A 16,920-nucleotide genomic window follows, 5' to 3' on the forward strand; every position below is an offset into this window, starting at 1 on the left:
TTCAATTTCATATCTAGTAAAAATAATGACATTTTAGTACGTTTGCGTTTTGTTCCGGAGTTACGACGGTCAGTCGAAAGCCATCCGGAAGAAGAATCCCGAGAATCTGATTATCGTCATAGCAAAACTAGATACCTAAACTTGTGATCATAAAAAGTGTTGTATTTTACAATAAAAGACAAAAATAATTTCACAAGAAAGGACATTTAAATGACATGCAAAATGTCGTCGGAGGAATTCGAGAAGTTGCACGAAATGTACCGATCGTTGTACGAGGAGCTGAAGCTGATGCCAGATAAGGCTCAGAAATCTCACGGAGGTAATTGCTTGCTCATAAAGCCCAGATCAAAATAACTACGCCTTAGAATGTAAGTTATGTGCTTTTTAAGTAACACTTGTACTGTCACTCCTGCAGAGGAGAGGAAGAGGCTGGTGAGGACCTTCGATGAGAGACATGGGGAGGCTGAAGAAGTGGTGAGCTGTTTATCTTTTTCCCCATTACAGCTAGCTAAAGTTCACTTGACTACTAGCTATGACATTTTCATGTGAATACACTTAAATTGAGCTTGAAATGAACTTTTTAAGAAAATTTCCACCAGGGAAATAGTGAATTATCAAAATAATACACGCGTTTGTTGTGCAAATAACACTTGTTCAATACAAAATGGAAACATAGTGTACGTTTTACCCCCCAAAAGGAATTTTTCGCTTGTCCAGTCTTTCTGGTAACCACAGTGCATTTCAAGTAAAACAGTGAAGTTAAAAAAAACAACTTTTATTCTTTTCATTTTGTTGACACAAACCTTTTATAATTGTTATTCCATCTTTTAACATCAACATATTTTAAGTAGTCATTTAAGAATTATGCACTGCAAATTATGTCCCACAACATATGTGCAAACCTATTACCAATACCTGTTTAACCTGGAAAAGGACGGGACAATGAGTGACATGGCAATGATGATGTTTCATGATTGAGTCTTGTGCTAGCACCAGCGTTGGATATTTACTTATACATATTTTGTTTTTTTCCTCCAAGATTCTGACCTTGTTACCTATATTATTAAAATCTGAGTGGTGTTTCTAATATGTTGGCCATCACGTGTATAAGAATAAAATCGAAATAGAAGAACCTCTAATTAAATTTAGTATTCTAAGTATGCCCCATTTTTAACTGTGCATGAATTCAAATGTCACTCAAATGTTCTGGCTTACGAAGGTTAAGCCTAAACTAGTAAATAAATTGATAATTGTTGAGGGAAAACTCTGTAAAAAACCCAGGAGAAATAAAGACACAATGAGACAAAGTTACTTTCTTTATCAAACGTGTACACGGGTGAGCTGCTAAGAACAACTCACACCATGCACAGTGGCTTGGTAATTTTTATAGGAAAGACAGTGAGAACAGGATAAGAAAATACAAAACAAATAAAATAAACAACTCCATATGTGGCGCTAGTCTCGTCAGCAGAGAGCTGGGAGAAGGCTGTGAGAGATAAAACAATCTAAAACAATATGTCCCAAAACAGTATGTCTTTGCTGAGAAAGTCTAAAAAGATAATTCTAAACTAATCTAACCATAGACAAAAGGGCATGCTTGCACATTTAAAAGAAGGTAAAGAAACATAGAAACATTTTTCCTGTAACATTCCCTCCTGTTTTAACTTATTTTAAATGTATACAACAATTGTCTGTGAAGGTTATTTATTAAGTCGTTTTGTCTCTCTGTGCAGTCCAGGGCCTATTATATGCCACAGCCTAAAGGCAGCAGAGTTGCAGAGGCTTGAGTGACCACTGACTATATGCTTGCAGGGTGGTGGGTCTCCAAGGACAACTTCTAACCCTGTTAAAGGCAACATGTGGAGTGCAACTTGGCTGTGTGGCATAGCTGGCTCTGGCCTTGGGACTGTGTGTTTTTATACAATTCTTAAGTGGGACACTGGACTGTTTTATCTTTTATCTCTTGATATATTTTTCGTCAATAAATTATCTTTTAGAATTTTATTGACTGACATCTTTTTGCCCATGACTGAAACGGTTGGTCAGACCTAGAGTCTTTCTTTGGGCAGAATAGCAGCTTCTGCTCTAAAAGAAACAAATAAATAAAAAGAAAAGAAAATGTGGAACATGCTCATCAGCTTAGCAGTGTCTACATATTTAATTCAGCTTCTCAATCCTGTAGTTTTAGCTGTTGTCTACAGGGTTTTGCTTATAGAGCACACCTATAATAACAACCAATATCTCAGCAATGTGTCATTCTAGGATGATAAGTTTCAAGCTGGTCAAGTGCCTCTATGCACTTCATTAGTTTAGTTATTCTCTGTATTGTCTTCATCTCACATGTCATTACACTGAGTTTCAGCAAACCTTAAGCTTGATGCAGACTACTGCTTAACAATTATCCACCTCACATCATAACCGATTAAGGTGCCTCTTCATATTAATATTATGTCATTGTTAATATTATCCTCTTTGTCTTATATAACAGCAATAGCATATTATAATATTTTATCAGTGTGTACCACTATACTACTACTGAGCCAATTTGATAGTTAGGATCATCTTATTCAGCAAACAGATAATTTTGAATTCATCCAATCTGCGGTCACATTTGTTCTCTCTATTGCATGGCGGACCAGGCAGTTCTATTATAATATATTATTTATATTTTATTTTGTATCCATCAAGGGCTTCAGATGACCTGCAGAATCATCCTTTTCCCAAGGTGGAGACAGTTACCTTTTCACACACTGTCCTTGGCTGAACAGTGACACAGCCTTAATATACTTTATTTATGTTATTAAAATATTTTCGTGTGAATTATTTGCTTTATATTCATTTTATACATTGTGGGCATGGTCATCATGCCAACTGTGTTTCATTGATAATATCACTTTACAGGTTGTTATCCTTGCTATTATTAATTTCAAATACTCTAAAGATAATTTCTACTGTAATTTTCCCTTTGTTCATCTTTATTTCGTACTTTTTATATTTATATCTACTCAGTGGGGTCTGTTTTCAACCCTTTTAAACTACTTCAAACTACTTTGATCTCTAGTTTTCACTTAATAAGGGATTATTAAGTTCTTCCTGATATGGGTGGTGCTGCAGATGCGGCTGCAGGAATGAGTGATGGCTTTCTAAAAGGGTTGTGGGAACTGCACAGTGTCTCGTCTTCTGGTTTTACTAAACTGGCAGTTGAGTTCTATTCTTCTGACTGTTTATATTTTGTTTTCTTAAATCTCTCAGTTTACAGACACTGTTTTTTTCCGGCGTCTGGACTTTTCTTTTCTCACCACTGCTCGTCAGCAGGAGTGAGTTTTAATTTCACTTGCTTGATTACCCATCTTATTTATGTATTTACTTATTTTTGTTTATTAAGTAATATATACACGATACAGCTGCTATCACCTTCGCTGGTATTAGAGACGAGAGTGGTTGCTCACACGCCCTTCTACTTTCAGACTATTTCCAAAAGCGGTGTGAACTTTACGAGACGGAACTCGACCGTTCTCTCAACTCACCAGCACGTCAGTGAATAGCAGTAAAAGAAAAACACAGTAGGAGCAGCTCAGTCTCTTATTGGACCGTGAAAAGTCAGCTTGCTCCGTTAGTTACAACAATACACACACACACACATACATTCACATTCACACTTATTCGCGCGATCGGAACCCTTATAATAAGGGGAGCTGCCAGTCTTTCTGTAGACGAGCTACTTATTCCCTTGACCCAGCTGGGGGAGCTACTCAGAGCTCCAAACCTAACCCACAAGAGTGGGGAGCTTCCAGTCGACGAGCTCCAAGCTACCAGCCGACGAGCTACTTTAAACCCACAGAAGTGGGGAGCTTCCAGTCGCGACGAGCTACTTTCGCTATTTTAAATTCCCTGAATTTAAAATACGCTTTTACGCAAGATTGTGTCAGTGTGTCTGTATCTACCTGGTCAGTGTCGCCGGGTCTGGTCCACCTCGATCGGGCCCCACCACCGTGGGTCGCTTTCTAAGAACGTTGGCCAAGACTCGAATTTAACGCCCTTGGTCTTTGACCACACACCTAGTGTGTGGGCTGTCGACAGACGAGCAACGTGGACTGGTCACGGAGATGGGACACGATGGAGGCGCTCCGGCTCCGAAGGACCAAGAAATGTTGAGGGAAAACTCTGTAAAAAACCCAGGAGAAATAAAGACACAATGAGACAAAGTTACTTTCTTTATCAAACGTGTACACGGGTGAGCTGCTAAGAACAACTCACACCATGCACAGTGGCTTGGTAATTTTTATAGGAAAGACAGTGAGAACAGGATAAGAAAATACAAAACAAATAAAATAAACAACTCCATATGTGGCGCTAGTCTCGTCAGCAGAGAGCTGGGAGAAGGCTGTGAGAGATAAAACAATCTAAAACAATATGTCCCAAAACAGTATGTCTTTGCTGAGAAAGTCTAAAAAGATAATTCTAAACTAATCTAACCATAGACAAAAGGGCATGCTTGCACATTTAAAAGAAGGTAAAGAAACATAGAAACATTTTTCCTGTAACAATAATATATGCTTGTTTCTATAGAGTAAGATCCTTTTCTGTCTTTTTCTCAAACAATAACATTTTCTTGTCTTTCTCCAGTTACAAGGAATGGAAGAGGAGCTGCGCGTTGCCCCTCCGTCCTATCGAAATTCAATGAGCACAAAACTGCGTATGTACCGGCGAGACCTCGGCAAGCTTCAGAGGGACATGAAAAACTCAGCACCTGGCTTTGGCTCCTCGTACAACACAGTGCCAGGAAATCATGGCATCTACTCTTCACAAAATCAGCACAGTGTGAGTTAGGGGCTTTGGGGTGCTTGGGTTTGCTGTTGCAGACGTGTGACAGGCCCCGTCACGCGTCTGTTTCGATGCACAAAACATTATTTTATGTTGCTGCTGTTATGTCAAACTGCATTTCTAGGGTAAGATTTTTTCTGGGTGTGTGTTTTTTTTTTTTTTTCTTCCTCTTTTTGCTGAAGAATATCAGTGCGCTGTAACATAAGAAAAAATGCAAATAGGAGACACACAAATCAAGAAAACATCTTCATCAATTTGAAACCAAATCCTCTGAACTTATTAAGGCTTATTTTTCAGCAGCACTTACAGATCCAGACTGTATTAGACTGAGAAAAATGTCAACCCTGTTTCCTAGTGATCGTTGTGGATGTCTATGTAACTGTATTTCCAGAATAAATCTGCTTAAACTTGGTTTCATTTGTCCCTTTTCCCCATCTTTGCAGACACACCTGCAGTCCCAGAGAGCATTGCTTCTTCAAGGTACGGATGCTCTAAATAACGCCAGCCAGAGTATTGAGCGCAGCCAGCGCATCGCTGCTGAGACGGAGCAAATTGGCACAGATATCATCGAGGAGTTGGGAGAACAAAGGGAACAGCTGGATCGAAGCAGAAACAGAGTGAGCTGAGAATCATTATTACGCTTGTATTCTTGTACTGTGCTGTGCAAAAGTCTTTAGCCACCTGTGATGTCTATTTGTCACTGACCTATGAATCGTTTAAGCTTAAAAAGGCACCTAAATCAAATGATGAACCAGTGTTGATGTGTCTACACGTGACAACTTATCACAAAAACACATTATTAGTTTCTAATTTTTTAGTTAAATATGGAAAAATGCCAAATATAACACAGTTCAACAGGCATAAAATAGTATTTTTGCACTAAAAATGTGATTTCCAAAGAGCTACTAGCTGTCAGCTTGACATATCTCACTATCCTGTGCAGTCCTTAAAAATTTTAATGTAACTAAAACTTTAAATATTAACTTCCAAGCTCATTAGCATTTTAAAAACTCTGTTTTTACCTTATGTGCTGTATTTTCATGCATGTTTGCACGTTTTAATAAATCGATGCATATATTTCTTTCCTTCCTACAAAACTATAAAGAAACGAATAGTGGCTCAAGACTTTGGCACAGGACTGTATGATGACCTGAGATTAGTAGGTTTGTTAAAACTCTTCTGTTTTGTTGTTTTTGTAGCTTGCGAATACTGGAGAGAACCTGAGTCGTAGTAGAAAAATTCTTCGTGCCATGTCAAGGCGGTAAGTGCACCCTACAAAGACGTCTTACACCACAGCAGTTCCTTATTTTTTTGTGTGCGTCTCATGATCCTGATGATTGGGGTCTCTTTTAAATGTTCTTGGAACATTTGAGCACATTGAGTGTAAGCATCTTATTGTTGCTTCTTTTCTGTCTTACAGGCTGGTGACAAACAAGTTGCTACTGGGCATCATCATTTTAATGGAACTGGCCATTCTGGGTGCTGTGATTTACCTGAAGTTTTTCCGAAAATGAGCAGACTTACGTTTAAGTTGTGGATCCAGGGCAAACTCAGACTCTGTCTCTACTGACTATCCAGTAGCAATAATAACACTGTCCTGCTGTTTTCAGCTATCTGTGTCTGTGATGGCAATGAAGGCCTGAACTCTGACAGGGCATTCTGTCCATTATTTGATGTGAATGGCAATTTGCCAACTTGCTAATGGACCAAACCTACAGAAGCTCTTTGAACTTAGATTTGCACTGTCACTTGATGCCATTGATGTCCTGCAGGATGATGATCTGGACTTGTCTGCTGGCTGTTACAGATCCCATGGATGATTCTTTGTAGCATCTTAGCTGAGTCAGAAAACAAGCTAATTGAGCCCACATGTCTCTCTGGGTGAAAGCACTTGTGAAATGTGACTGAAAGTTCTAGAAAGCTATGAGTCTCAGATTAGGTTACAAAACTGCTCAAATTCAACTGCTGATGTATGAATATCTTTTACAATATGATGAAAAAGCACCTAACAAAATACTTTCTTTTCTGTGTTTAAGTGGTTGTGTGCTTAAAAAAAAGACTTAAGTTTTAAATGAGATATATCAGTGAAATAAATTAATGCAATGTCTTAATACAGTTCATGCAAAATTACTGTACGATTCAAAAATCACTGTTATAAATAGGTTTTTGGTTTCCGATTTGATGTCTTTTGCAACATTAAAGTTGATCTTTAACCTCAGTTTGCATCTGATATTTTTAAGGAAGGAAGCCAAACAGTTAAGAAAAATACTCTGTGGAAGCCCTGATCAGGTAATAAAGGGTAAACAGCACCTGTTACCATAGAGTTGATTCTCAAATAACTGACCATATGGTGATTTCCAGTGGTGTTAAGGGAAACGGTACACCTGCTGCAATGTTTTTCTATTCCATCATGCCCGCCTGGTGTGTTCTAGAGTATACAAACAAGTTTGGTGACCTGGTTATGTATGACAGGGACATTGTAGAAAGAAGGAAATATAATTTTAATGTGTTAAAATATTACCTTCGAATTTCTTTAAATCCTTTCCATCTTCTTAAGCACAAAGGGAACATTCTAGGGTTTTATAACCTAATTTAAAATAAATCTCTTTCAATAAAAAGCCAGGATGCTGTATAAAATACAAATGCGAACAGAATGCAGTGATTTAGTTAAAAAATAATACTCTGATAACTTTTCCATTTTTTTCCGTGCTCACATGTGTCCAACAACGAAATATGGCAAATATTTTCAGTGTGACATGATTGGATTGCAGGCAAATATTTTCAGTGTGACATGTTTGGATTGCAGGCTGGCTGGTTTAGCACTTTCGAGTAGGTACGGATACATATGCTACTGTCATACATACAGGGTGTGTTTGGGTATGGTCTTTCTGAAATACGAAAGATCTTACCCGAAAAATACTATGTTCCTGTGCTATTTTTTTTTAAAGAATTAATATGACTAATATCTTTGGTAAATCCCCAGCTTGGTGGGGAAATGTAATGATTTCTATTTAATCATTCTATTTCACAGTGGGGCGTGTTGACTACTCTTCCAGTCCAATGTACACCATAGAAGAGTAACCATGAGGTTCAGGTTTAGGTTAATTAACGTGACATGTGGTAGGCATTCATGTTCATCCTCAAGGTGATTCTTTGGTTCTTCATTTATTGCATTCATCAATTAAAGCAATATATTACTTTGATCACAAAATAATGAGGAGATAAGACACACGTAGAAACAAACAAAAAATTTTAATCATATTAAAGGAAGACCAAAATAGAAGCTCTTTGTTACAAGGACAATAGTCATTCAGTAGCCAAATTAAACTAAACATAGATAACAAGCCATACTTTAGTTCACGCATAATGATTCAAATAGTTATTACTTTTTCCAGGGATGCTGAAATAGTGGTGCACAAATCACTATAGTCCATGTATTGATTCACAGTAAAAATACAAAAGTAAACTCTAAAGAAAATACAGTAACTACAACTATCACAGAAGTGATAGCATACTTCTAGTTTTAACTAACTGGCACAGCCACAAAACAGTCTAAAGTAGACTGTGAACTTCAATCGTCCATACTCAATACTTTTTGTACCGCTGATGCACGCTAATTCTCTCATAAACCAAACATGATAGATACTTGGCAGCTGTGGCAACGCACACCTAAGATTAACCACCCACCCATCATTTCTTAGCCACTTATTGGAGGTTTGCAGTGTGCTATCAGAGATAGCCAGACAAGTTATTACACATAATAATAATAATAATAAAATAAGTTAGTATTGCTGTATCTCCAATAGCTGTATTGGTGTCTAAATTCTGTCGAAGACGTTTCTCAGCATTATCAATATGAAGAAAGATTATGCAAAGCCCTTTCGTAGTTTCATGAATCCCGACATAATTTAGCTTTCAAAGTGAAAGACCAAGCAGCAGAAAAATAGGGAAAAAAAAAGCTTTAAACTGTCACCTTTCAAATAGATATAGTCTTTGCAGTATTGTATTTAAATCTGTGGAATGGTCAGGGATGACAGTGTTGAAGTCCATAGCTTTGCTTCATGCCCTTAGAGGCGAAGCTCTGTGTCGTTTTTCCCAGGGGGAATTTCGTCCATGGATGTGTGAGCGCCTTCTCTCGTCTGTCCCAGTGATGATGCAATGACATCAACTGCTAACGTGGCAGTAGCCTCCACAGCTTCAGGACTTGCCCCAAGGTCAGGATTTACTTCTACCATGTCCATGACTGACAGCAGACCTGCACACCAAGATGATGACAAGTTAGATTCAAAAGCCAGACAGTCAAAGACCTTTAAGAAATCTAGAAAAGACCAAAGGAAATGAAAGCCATAACTGTAGTGATCTGTACCTGTGTTATGAATTTCCTCTGCGATGTAGATTCCCTCTCTGTAGGTCAGACCTCCATTTACCGGTGTTCCTGTGGCGGGAGCGAGAGACGGGTCGAATGCATCGATGTCAAAGCTCAAGTGTATTGGTCGTTGTTTTCTGTCAGGATGGTAATAAAATTCAACATCTCAGTTCAAACATCTATAACTGTTTTTTGTATAAATTAAAAATTGAAAAATTAAGAACATTTTTAGTGTTATCATTTTAAAATCTATTATAATCACAATCTATTAATAATAATACCTTGCCAGAAGATGGTCGAAAGTGACTTCCATGACCCTTTGGATGCCTAGTCTGTCGATATCTCTCATGGTGAAATACTGGATACCGAAGCTCTTGAGGAATTGGCTGCAATGCACAATTTTAAAACACATCAAGACCTATGTTTCAGAGTGCACCCCAGTTTCGTTTACTAAAACGTTTTAAATGTAAGTACTTACTACTCCCCAGGGTCAACATCCCGCAGTCCAATGTACACCAGGTCTCTTGAGCTGAGAAATGGCTTAGTCCATGAGAACCCAGGGATATCTGGCATCTGGTGAGTGAAAAGAGGTTGTTTAATATGTCATACAGGATACTAAAAAAGCAATAATACTTTTTTAAATTAACAGAATCCCTTTTGTAAGTAGTTTTTAAATATATCTTTAGTGAAGCTGAATGTTTTTCCTCACCTTGTCTTGCAGCTCTTTGAGCATGAATGCCACAGGTTGGCCATGGAGGTTTCCTGAAGGGGAGGTCATAGGGGTATTGATATCTGCATGAGCATCAACCCAGATAAGGCACAGGTCAGGACTATGCTGGGCATGGCCGCTCACTGATCCAACAGCAAGGCTATAACAGATGTAGAGCAGCTTTAAAGATATCTGTGCAATGGATTCATAATATTAATACAAACACTGGACTTGTTGTACAGAGTAGGCTATCTTGTAGTATTGCCAATATTTTCTGTTCCTACCTGTGATCACCTCCCAGCATAAGAAGAGTGTGGCCAGCACTGACAGCATTCCTCACTGCTGCAGACAGCTTTTTATTTGCTGCACCCACAGTCCGCGGGAACTTTACATCCATGTAGGGCTCATCCTCCTCCAGGTGTTGGAAGTTCAGATCCCCAAAGTCATGGACAGAAAAGTCTAAAAACACAACAACAAACATCCATACATTTAAACTACTTTGCGCTGTGTCACATTTGCTGCAGTTTAAAATGACTCATTGAACGGGAGTGCACTATTTTCTCAGGAAATCTGAACAAAGGAACTGGTAACCTGACGGCTTCAAACAGCCTGAGGATTTGTAATTAGCAGACGTGGTATGTGCAGGTGTCAGTTAGGCAGCCTACATAATCCGTAGCTCCCGTGACTTAACATGCGTTTGTCTGACCTTGCACTCTCATGGGTTTGAGTCATTCAATGCCAGTGGAACTAGTGACGGAGCACTTTCCATTAGTCTTGTTTCCCACATCGGGTCAGGTTTCAGTGACTGTAGTTTGCCTTATACTACGTGGTTGCAGAAGATTTAAAAGTTTAGATATAGACAGCGAAGTAAACAAGTGAAGTGTTTCACCATATTAGGGTTCATCCAGCTATATGAGCCTTGATGGTAGTGTAGTATTACTCTGCTGATCCAAGGGTGACCAATGCGGTTCATGACCATTCGTAGACAGGACAGGAATAGCCCTTGTTTGATGCAACAGTGAGCATCTCTTGCAAGACAATTCATAAGTTTGTCAAAGGGATGAGCTTTTAAATTTTAAATGCAAGATTACAAGTGCTATTATTCATATGTAAAGGCATGTTAAATGTTTATAAATGCCAGTGATTATTGGTTTGATTATATCTATATATTTTTAATTTAAACAATTTGTACAAATTGACAGGAAACCTAGAGAGTGTGAAGATGTAAGAGTACATGGCAGCTACTTCTCTTAGTGTTTGGTTTCATGTGTCCTCCTCTGTTAGTGACATAGCAGCTAGATCTTATTTCATTGCTGCCAATTTGGCCACCAGGGAATTGATTCCTGGCCAACATTTTACATTAGATTACATATATTCAGGTTTTATTTTACTTTTTATAAACCACCTTGTGATAAACATCAAGGTTGTTACTATAAAACTTACAACAGTATCTTTGAGATTCAGCAACGTAAGAACAAACTGATGAGTGTGTGTATATATATACACTCATTTGATACAGTTCAAGGTATTTTGGACAATATAGTCATATGTAATTGTGCAGATCCACTTAGTGGCCATACAGAAACTGAAAGTAAGCCAGTGATGCACTGTATAGTGTATGTGTAACACAAAGGGAGCGCTCTTCCCTTTGCACAACATGTTTACACCTCATGAGCTGATGTGTGGAACAGAACAAACTGGATTACCTGGGTAGTTAGGTAAGGGAAGTTAGGAAGTTACAACCTAAAGGCCTGCATTAAGCTGCCATTGTCACACACCTTCATTGGTTTTTCTGTTATATTTATAGAGGCAGGAGCAGTTTGTGGTGCAAATGGGGATTCTGGTGAGCTAGGAAGTATCACGACAGCAGATTTCCATTTCATGTTACTTTTTGGGCAAAATTTCAAGACATTACTTTGGACATTTTGAGTATATTTATTAAGCATAAAACAGATTAATTTGAACTACCTTTACTACAATAATTAATGGAGGCCATCATGATTTACATTGTGTTTGTTCCATGCACAATATTAATCTACATTAACCTGATCACTCCAAAGGTAATTAACTATGTCTGGATCACAGATAGAATTTAAGTACCCTGGGATAGCTGTGACCTTATGTGGCCTGTTAAGAACTGGCAGGCCCTCCTCTCTTTATTCATGAATCCTTAGTGGAATTTCAATAACAATGGCACTTCGCTGACATGCGCACAGAGGGGGTTCTTTTCACCTGCTGTGCCTTTCACGTTAAAGGTACCACTTCTTTTCACACCGGACTGCGTGGGAGTTTTCATTTGGACCACATAAAAAGTAAAAGTGTCTGTCACTGCAGTGACGAGATAATGGAAATAACACCGTCATCTTCATTCTGGGCTCTTACGAGCATGTGCCAGAACGGCGGTGGGGGGTTGGGGGCAAGAATGAACGAGCAATAGGTGTAATTTCTCACGAGAAGAGCGAGACGCCGGCGTGCCATGTTGACAGTTATCACAATGTCCGCCTGTATTGTCTCGTCTTTCCGTCCTATGCATGAGTTTGTAGCCATTATACAATAACATTTCGACGAGGATTAACATCAAACATCGGAGAGGATGTTCGAGGTTTCTCTCTTTGACTGGCTTTAATATGGCATTAAACATGCACAAATATACATTCGGGAGCCTATAAATAAGTCTAGTTTTACATCCTATTTTATTACACGACGTTTTATCCTGTAAAACTAATGACGAAAGCCTCAAACTGGACTCGCGCGTAAATCACTTTGTTCTCCGAAACATGTGCACCAAATCTCTCTCATTGGTTACATATCATTTGTTTATATTTACTTTCTCCCGATTATGTAACAGACTGACTGACGACCGAGCGCTGAAGATATGTCTGTCTAAAAGTCTGCCGGGTTAAGCTGCAGGTTACACCCACCGACAAGTTACATAACCCAGCACCACCGGCAGCTCCAAGATTACGACACTTACCAAAATTTGAAAGCCTCTCCATGAGCCCCGCATCCCTGATGACTTTAGGGCCATGCTCCACACCTCTCTTTTTCTGTAGGGAAGAAAACATGGGAGTTGTTAAACTGTTAAAGATGATAGGCTCTTTAAAAGTAATGATAATATTTAAAAAAAAAAACTCAATATCTTACTTGTCCTTTTGAAAACGGAGCGCCAAGCACGGCCACCGAATGAGCTCTGCTTTGCTGGTAAGTATGGTTGAAATGACGGGAAGAGTGGGAAAGACGGGAAAGTGCTCCTCTCAAAGCCATTCTCGGAAATTAAAAGTCGCCCCGGTCACAATGAAACCGACTCGGAGTCTGACGAAAGCTCAGTGAGATGTTGCGCCCGAGGATGCTGAATGTGTCGTTGGTGCAGGAGAGGCGGTCTTTATGACTCGTCAATCTACTGAATATTTATGAGACTGTGACTCCGACAACGAATACGAAGAGATCTCCTCTTAATTCAGTCATAAAATTAAAAAAAAAAAAACTCTGCCACCTACCATAAAAAGCGTAATTTCTTTTAAGCGTTTGCAATGTGTTATGAGCTTTTATTACCGAGGCAAGTCTTGATATATATACAGCGTCTGACGTCAGGTTGAATGACACACCTTCGTAGTAGCCAATAGCAACTATGGAAGGAAGTGGGTTCGCTTTTAGGCGTGTCCTGGAAACTGATGTGGGCCAAGGGTGTTTTGTGAAATGTTGGGACGCACTGCTGCAGTGTCATCAAAGTGGAAATTTCCACAGACGCAGCGTAGTGTAATGATCCGCTTGTTTACATTAAACGCTCTTGACCGAGGTGTTTGTCCACGCGTGTTCTAAAGCTCCTGCCAAAACATATCCCACTTGATTTCTGGCCAACATAAAAACATGTTATTATCTGGGTTAGTGTATTATTACGGGGTTTATCTTTCACCACCGCAAGAAATTTCACACTGTAAAGCAATAACAGAATCTCAAGTGCAAGTTATCATAGGCAATTAACTGAAAGTAAAATGGACTTAAACAGCAAAGATTTCTAATAAATATAACGAGCGATTGTTTTATTATTTATGTGTATTTACTTGATGAATTGCAGTTAGTTTATAATTATAATTTTATTTTACAAGTAAAGGAACACAGTGCTTCGCGGACTTACTCTGTTTCCTGTCGTTAACGTGAAACTGCGGTTTATTACTGTTAATTCGTTGTTGTAGTCTTGTCAAGCTATGATGAATCCACTATATTTTATCTTTATGTACTCGGATTTTCTTCCAAGCACGATGCACGGCGTTCAGCTGAAATTATTTACATCACAGGCAACACAAAGATAGCTCGGAATCATTAACATGGGCTATTGTGGGTACAAAGTAGTGCATTTCTAAACTTCAAGCCTAATTGCAAATCCTAACCCTAATCCTCACCTTAACCCACTGAGCGGTTCTAGGCGAATCAAGTGCAAGTTTTTCTTCTGACGTCATTAGCCCACCTCAGATGCATGACTGTGGCATGACTCAGTGAACAAAAATGAACATACTGTACTATGAAACAGAGGTTAATATTAAGGTAACTTCGTGATTAACCCTGTGGTGTCTGTACTATGAAGGAGGTTCACGTCTTAACAGGGTATATCACTATGGTAACTAATGAGCAAGTATGAAATCCCTGCCTACTTCCCAGTCAAGTTTGCAGAAAATTGCCTCACCATTCTTGGTCCCTTTTACTTTCCACACACAGATGTGTGTGGAAAGTAATAAATTTTCACTAGCGTCTAATTTTTTTGCGTCCAAGATAACTTGATCCTATGATCCTAAAGCATATATTTGTACTTGCAGACCGTAGGGTACATAAAATTTGGACGCAGACACCCAGGCTAGAGCTGGGGTAATATAAACTAAACTGTCATTTAATAAAATACTCGATTGTGAACCATTAGATTCTCTTGTTGTAATATCGCTGTCTGTTAACTCGAATAGATGGACAGCTTTCTTAACGGGCTTTAAACAAGCTTAATTTTATTAATACGGTAGCTCCGCATTCAGATAGTACAGGGTGGGCCATTTATACACCGTAATAAAATGGGAATGGTTGGTGATATTAAAGTCCTGTTTGTGGCACATTAGCATATGTGAGGGGGCAAACTCCTCAAGATGGGTGGTGACCATGGTGGCCATTTAGAAGTCGGCCATCTTTGATACAAGAGGGCCATGTGACACATCAAAATTATTGGTAATGTCACAAGAAAAACAATGGTGTACTTGGTTTCAAAGTAACTTTATTCTTTCATGAGTTATTTACAAGTTTCTCTTTGTTCACAGCCATTGACATGTCGAAGAGGTTAACACGTGAGGAGCGGACCGAACTTGGGTTGATATCTGGTGAACGCAGTAACCGGGTCATTGCAGCAGATTTCAATGCAAGACACCCTACAAGACCACCTATCTCCCATGCTACAGTTAGCAAACTGCTTGCTAAGTTTCGTGAAACTGGTTCAGTGTTGGATTTGCCAAAATGTGGACGCAAGAAAACTGTCACTAATGAAGAAACATCAGTGGCTGTCCTAGCTTCATTCAGCAAGAGCCCACAGCGTAGCACTCGCCGCATGTCACTGGAAAGTGGCATTAGTCAAACATCCTTTCGGCGGATATTAGCTACTCACAAATGGCACCCTCACAAACTCTAGCTACTGCAGCATCTCAACGAGGATGACCCAGATCGGCGCACAGAATTTGCAGAATGGGCAAAACAAAAATTGGAACAGGACCCTCAGTTCACGCAAAAGATTTTGTTCAGTGATGAGGCAAACTTTTATGTGAATGGTGAAGTTAACAAACAAAACCACCGCTATTGGTCTGACACTAACCCACATTGGATGGATCCCTCCAAGACTGTTGGAACAACAAAAGTGATGGTTTGGTGTGGTATATGGGGTACAACGATGGTGGGTCCATTCTTCATCAATGGAAACCTCAAGGCCACTGGATATTTGAAATTGCTACATGATGATGTGTTTCCCTCTTTATGCACTGAAGCTGGCACATTCCCTGAGTTTTTCCAGCAAGATGGTGCACCACCACATTATGGGTGCCAGGTCCGAGCATTCCTAGATGAACAGTTTCCTGGAAAGTGGATTGGTCGTCGTGGGCCAGTTAAATGGCCCCCAATGTCTCCTGATCTGACCCCCTTAGACTTTTATCTTTGGGGTCATCTGAAGGCAATTGTCTATGGTGTGAAGCCTGGCTGGGGGGCTTCTTTGCCTCCCTACTGCTGTGTGCCCAGCCTGGAGGCTGCGGTCTATGTCACATTGATTACTGATTACTGATTACTGGTTGATTACTATATAATCTTCTTCTATTGCACTTACTGCTCTTGCACGTCCGATTAGATGTAAACTGTATTTATACATGTGTAATGGCAATAAAGATGAATCCTAAATATTTTTCTTATCCTCAGTAAAATGTAAAATTGGAAGTGAAAATAAAAAAAGTCCAAGGCCTCTCTGTCGTTTCACAAACAAATTAAAAGGAACTTTCACGTGATCGAAATGAACACTTGGGTGGCACCGAAACATGTTTGTTTTCTCTCAGCAAATAGTCTACGGTCACGATTTTGCTCTTGAAAGAAAATAAAGGAAACGAAAGGGAAAGTACGATTGTAACATCACATGAAGACATGCTATTTCATGTCAGTCATGCCACTGAGATACTCATCTTATCATCTTCCTAGTTCTGGTAAGGCTGACCGTAAGCGACTGGTTCTTGTAAAACAGGGTCCTGTAGTTACAAATTTACGAAAGTAAGACTTTAGCGCCACCAAGCGTCTAAAAGTAGAGATACAAAAGTTATATTGTTCTTTTTTTAGCCCTCAGTAAGGCTTGCCAGGAAAAACCTTGGATTGGATTGGATTTCATCCTGATGTTCTGGGTCCTATTTGGACAATTATTGGAGACTAGGGACAAACCCAAGCTGGGACTTGAAAATTCTTTGTACTTTGAGTACTGTGCAAAAGTCTAATTTCTTCATATTTTACTAGGAAAATGAGAAGT

The 16,920-nt window shown here is 39.2% G+C and overlaps 2 protein-coding genes across 2 annotated transcripts; one reads left to right on the forward strand and one right to left on the reverse strand.

Moving 5' to 3' along the window:
- The first annotated feature begins 81 nt into the window (after nucleotides 1-81).
- vti1b (vesicle transport through interaction with t-SNAREs 1B) lies at nucleotides 82-7,042 on the forward strand. The gene is made up of 6 exons (XM_085391270.1): nucleotides 82-319; nucleotides 416-474; nucleotides 4,627-4,821; nucleotides 5,268-5,441; nucleotides 6,024-6,085; nucleotides 6,245-7,042. Exons 1-6 carry the CDS (start codon nucleotides 211-213, stop codon nucleotides 6,336-6,338), a joined length of 693 nt encoding a protein of 230 aa, XP_085247396.1. The 5' UTR covers nucleotides 82-210; the 3' UTR covers nucleotides 6,339-7,042.
- Nucleotides 7,043-8,057: 1,015 nt separating this feature from the next.
- Nucleotides 8,058-13,392, reverse strand: arg2 (arginase 2). The gene is made up of 8 exons (XM_085391674.1): nucleotides 13,044-13,392; nucleotides 12,874-12,946; nucleotides 10,184-10,358; nucleotides 9,900-10,059; nucleotides 9,669-9,763; nucleotides 9,472-9,576; nucleotides 9,191-9,327; nucleotides 8,058-9,079 (listed from the first exon to the last, which is right to left on the reverse strand). The coding sequence occupies exons 1-8, from the start codon at nucleotides 13,161-13,163 to the stop codon at nucleotides 8,892-8,894; spliced, it is 1,053 nt and encodes a 350-aa protein (XP_085247800.1). The 5' UTR covers nucleotides 13,164-13,392; the 3' UTR covers nucleotides 8,058-8,891.
- Nucleotides 13,393-16,920: the final 3,528 nt, after the last annotated feature.

The sequence above is a fragment of the Rhamphochromis longiceps genome, linkage group LG19, assembly GCF_057381845.1.
Source record: "Rhamphochromis longiceps isolate RC_006_pf linkage group LG19, R_longiceps_female_GT1.1, whole genome shotgun sequence".
Classification (NCBI taxonomy): Eukaryota; Metazoa; Chordata; class Actinopteri; order Cichliformes; family Cichlidae; genus Rhamphochromis; species Rhamphochromis longiceps.

Excerpts from the sequence above, each read along its gene's own strand:
- vti1b (XM_085391270.1), top strand. The coding sequence starts at position 211 with ATGACATGCAAAATGTCGTCGGAGGAATTCGAGAAGTTGCACGAAATG. Across the intron at positions 5,442-6,023 it reads TGGATCGAAGCAGAAACAGA|CTTGCGAATACTGGAGAGAA; the intron begins GTGAGCTGAGAA and ends TTGTTTTTGTAG. Across the intron at positions 6,086-6,244 it reads CTTCGTGCCATGTCAAGGCG|GCTGGTGACAAACAAGTTGC; the intron begins GTAAGTGCACCC and ends TCTGTCTTACAG.
- arg2 (XM_085391674.1), bottom strand. The coding sequence starts at position 13,163 with ATGGCTTTGAGAGGAGCACTTTCCCGTCTTTCCCACTCTTCCCGTCAT. Across the intron at positions 10,359-12,873 it reads GGAGAGGCTTTCAAATTTTG|ACTTTTCTGTCCATGACTTT; the intron begins GTAAGTGTCGTA and ends TTGTGTTTTTAG. Across the intron at positions 9,764-9,899 it reads TCAAAGAGCTGCAAGACAAG|ATGCCAGATATCCCTGGGTT; the intron begins GTGAGGAAAAAC and ends TTCACTCACCAG.